This window comes from Ptychodera flava, chromosome 2 (assembly GCF_041260155.1).
Source record: "Ptychodera flava strain L36383 chromosome 2, AS_Pfla_20210202, whole genome shotgun sequence".
NCBI lineage: Eukaryota > Metazoa > Hemichordata > Enteropneusta > Ptychoderidae > Ptychodera > Ptychodera flava.
In genome coordinates, this window is record NC_091929.1 from 26,772,091 (window position 1) to 26,776,426 (window position 4,336).

Genomic DNA, 4,336 nt, shown 5'->3' on the forward strand with positions numbered 1-4,336 from the left:
CATAAACTCAATCGATGTTGGAGACTTTGTCACCTAGTTTAAAATCCTTATTCGCAAATTCGTTTGTATTGATCGTTAGGGACTTCGACCCAGTCTACTTGAGCCTTGACCGTCGGGTTCGAGGTAAAAACCGTTACTGTGAAACAAAGACACGAGTGTATTGCGCTCTAATTAGAGACAATGAATGTAGGTGATGATCAGATTCTTGCAGTGTTTGCAAAAAAACCCAAACAATGTTATCATGCAATATCTCGGTGTGGCATCATTGTTTTAGTGGGTCACAGTTCTGTGCAATGATCAATCCATGACGGCACGATTTATTTATAGCAGCCGTGATAGGACAATGTCCACTACTTACTTGCTGTTGCGCATGAATACATATTTTGGAGTAAGAATATAGTTCACAATTCAAAATGGCGGAAATAAAAACGACGTTTGAAAAGAAGTCTGTGCCTGTTTGAATGCGCAAACTGATGAGCCATCGTTCAATTTTAGAGACTTTTTGTAAATCTAGATGTCGGTATTTCGAAACCTTCAGAGGATGTTATTAATACCACCATTTACCAACATCGTTAAGATGTGAATCAGAAGTTTTCTGGTATAGCTCTCTGGGGTGAAAAGAAATAACAAACACACGGCTTTTTCGCTCTGGGTTGTAAAGTTATGATACAAGCTGGATATTAAATTGACGGGTAAATTTCAATCCTCACACAAACGTTTATATTAGCAGCATATTAAAATACCAATAAACGAAATATTCTTCATATCCGTGGGACTTTAAATATGATAGAAAGCCCCGTATGTAATATAATTTTTACTATAACCCAAACGGGATTCGAACACCCACACACTCACGGCAATATCGCCTAGCTGCTAGGCGTCACACAAAACCAGTCGGCTACCGTTTCCAACCCAATGAAAACAATTGCAATGAAAACTGTTGAGTCCAGATCCAACAAACATAAAAACCGAAACAACAACAAAAGCTACTGTCAACAATTGAGATTTCCTTGCAATCGCTCTTGAAAGTCCAACTCAATAAAGGCAATAATCTTGCGCCCCACCAACGGTAAATAAGACTCGTTGAAAAGCTTGTAAAACCCTTGGTACTTTATTCGATTTTATACTAATATTGAAATGATATACAGTGTACCTATAGCTAAACGAGAATTCGTTACAGCGTGATTGTTAGGAATGCCAGCATTCTTTGACCATGTTCATGGAAAGGAATTGACATCAATATCAAAAAAAATAAAAAAATCGCTGATCATATTTTGACAACATACACATCATCATCATCGTAGTCTCTTTCCCATCTCCATATCGCTCATTGATATTTTCCATGCAGGAATTATATTATTTCCATGCAGGAATTATATTATATTAGTTCCCTAATATTAACATTGGACAATCGTATACGTCATCATTTTCTTGTCTGACGTTGGAATTTTGTTGCCAGGGTCATGTAGGCCAATCTCATTCAAAAGAAGTGAATTAAAATTCTTGACCTTCAGGCTGAAATTTTTACAGCATTCCGGACCTCGGAAATTTTGAACTTGAAGTTGTCATTGACTGTAATGGTTAATTGCGGTAAATGTCAGGTCATAAGGTTTCTGCACATCGATCAAAACCAATCGTTTTATTTTGAGAGAGGATGCGCCAGACTTAGTACGAATGCAATGGAACTTCGTCGTCGTTTGAACGGCGGTTCTTTCTGATTATAACAGCCATGCCTGCGATCAAACCGATGACCGCAACCAACAAACACACGCAGGCGATGAAGAGGCCGTACAGTGCAGCTTCCGCCTCGTCCGCCTCTAGCTCCAGCAAGGTCATTACGGGCTTGTCGTCGTCGGCTTCCGATGCAGCGGGACAGGGCTCTTGATCGTGAAGTCCCGAAACGTACTCGATCCAGAAAGCCACGTCGTTGGCCCGGATGTTCTCTTTGTCGTAGTCCGGTGCCGTCATGTTGACGGTGAAATCGACATATTTCTGTTGGTCGTTTTCGAAGGCGGGCCAGTCATGGGGGACAGCGTTCGGCTTGTTCGGATCTCTGTGAAAGGAAGAGACGAACAATCAAATTGACATCAAATTTGGCGACAATATTGTCCCAAGAACCTTGTACATTGTACGTGAGTATCAAATTATGATAGAGAATGAATTAAATGCACAGTCACCTGTGTCTATTCCGCGCTGCGTCTATGCGCCCCATAGACGTGTGTACATATGCCTGAGAAGAAGAGACGCAGAGCAGAATAGACCACAGGTGACTGTTGATAATTTAAGACGAAAACGAATCATAATGTTTTGCTCGATGGTAGCGCCACTGTATGAATTTCTCCAAATACGATCAGTTGTCGTGATTGGTGCCGATGATCGAATGAATACTTCACAGAGAAACATAAATTAAGTCAGTTTAGAACAGGACAAGATATTCTGTTATCGATGTACTATGATGTGCTTAACTCACCCCGTTTTCGCAAAGTTAGTCCAATACGTTGCCATGGTGTGCCCGAGTTCCTTCTCATAATCAGGTATCGAAATGTTCGCCACGGGACCGTAGCCAGCAGCCAGCACGTGGCCGAAGACAAACAAGATCTCTACGGCGTGCTCGGCGCCGTCTACATAGTCTGGTCCGGTGTAGAACGAAGGGCGATGATGGAAGTAGTAGTGGTACGTATTCGTGGTCGGCTGAGGTGGAAATATACCGCGCGCGGAGTGCTGTCGCACTGTCAGGACGCATGGCGCGAGAAACGTCAGGTCGTTCATGAAGTGGCGATATTGGTCGAGTCGCACGGCACCGTCATCTTCGTTGTACCAATCTGTGTATTGGTAGAGAGAAGCGTCGATTATGTGATCATGGTTTTGATCATAAAAAAGCTGGACTTCAGCCGTCACCAGTAAATTGAACATCGGTTGCGACATCTGGCCGTTATCGAGGGGTGGCAACGCTGTCGTTATGAGAGCAGCCTCCCAATCCAAGGTACCGGCCATGTAGTCGTAGTCCTGGAATTTCCCTGAAGCTGCAACCTCTTCCAGACTTGGGATGATGTCTCCGTCTTCGACTGGAAACGGCACGGTACCCGACTGGGCGTCTAAGATGTCTTCCCAGGGTAGAGTGCGCAAGCAGTCGAGGAGCTCGGCATGGTCTGTCAGGTCCGGGTTGGTGGTGGTGTTGCAGCCCGCCGCATACCCGACATCGTAAGCGAAGCTCGTGGCCTGCTCGATCGGGACGATGAAACCGGGAGAGAGAACTCCGCTCTGGGAGACCACACGGTTGAACCCGGTAGCCCTCGGCGAGTGAGCAAGGATACCAGTGCTTATTCCACCTGCCGATTCTCCGAAGATTGTGACCATATTCTTGTCCCCTCCAAAGCCACCGATGTTCTCTTGTACCCACTGTAAAGCCAAGATTTGATCGTGGAGACCAAAGTTACCCGGCGCATGCTCGTCGCCAGTGCTGAGGAACCCTAGCGTGCCCAGACGGTAGTTGATCGTAACCACTATCACGTCGTAAAACCCAGCCAGAACGGTGCTTTCGTAGAGCATTCCCTGACCGATCAGGAAAGATCCCCCGTGGATCCACACCATGACCGGATACGATTGTGTCGGCGGGATAGTGTGCCCCGGAACGTACACGTTCAACATCAAGCAATCTTCATCGATGTCCTCGTTTGGAAGCGCCGTTGCCATCCAGTCCGGGTAACCAGTCAGATTTTGCGGGCAGGAAGGGCCGAATGTGGTGGCATCGTAGATATCAGGCGCCCAGGAGGCCGGTTCAACAGGCTGTCGGAAACGGAGATCCCCAACAGGCGCCGCGGCGTAGCGGATTCCTCTGAAATACGTAACCTGGACATCTGGCCAGTTCGAGTACTCACCACGAACTGATCCGTATTTTGTGCTGACTATCGGGTCGCCGCCGGCGATACCGTGAACCAGGGCGAGAATCCCGAGAAAAACTGCCGCTGTTTTCGCCATGTCTGAACAAGTCCCCAGCCCCAGGTAAAGTGACGAGACACCTCTCCAACTTGTCAAAGTTTTACTATCAGCAGCAATGTCATTGGATAAAAAACAGATAAAAGGGTTTATTTGTAATTTATTTTCCGAAGTAAGGCAAAGGGGAGGCAAAAAAAAAAGATGAGGTGTTCCAATTGACTTTGATTCTAATTTTGGAGTTAAGCAATGATTAACTCCGCACACAGCACACCATATAAGATTAATCTGCATATTATGTGTGGGGTATGATCTTATATCTTGCTCGTACTTTTTTATACTTCACTTTTATCCATATTAAGTCCTGCATTGCCAGGTGCATGAGCAAAATAATACAAATCAT

General features: G+C 45.3%; 1 protein-coding gene across 1 annotated transcript; it reads right to left on the reverse strand.

The window, feature by feature from the left end:
• Positions 1-1,089: 1,089 nt before the first annotated feature.
• Positions 1,090-4,036, reverse strand: LOC139118087 (carboxylesterase 5A-like). Its single transcript, XM_070681382.1, has 2 exons — positions 2,471-4,036; positions 1,090-2,053 (listed from the first exon to the last, which is right to left on the reverse strand). Exons 1-2 carry the CDS (start codon positions 3,976-3,978, stop codon positions 1,666-1,668), a joined length of 1,896 nt encoding a protein of 631 aa, XP_070537483.1. The 5' UTR covers positions 3,979-4,036; the 3' UTR covers positions 1,090-1,665.
• Between the last annotated feature and the right edge of the window lie 300 nt (positions 4,037-4,336).

Excerpts from the sequence above, each read along its gene's own strand:
- LOC139118087 (XM_070681382.1), bottom strand. The coding sequence starts at position 3,978 with ATGGCGAAAACAGCGGCAGTTTTTCTCGGGATTCTCGCCCTGGTTCAC. Across the intron at positions 2,054-2,470 it reads ACTAACTTTGCGAAAACGGG|AGATCCGAACAAGCCGAACG; the intron begins GTGAGTTAAGCA and ends TTCCTTTCACAG.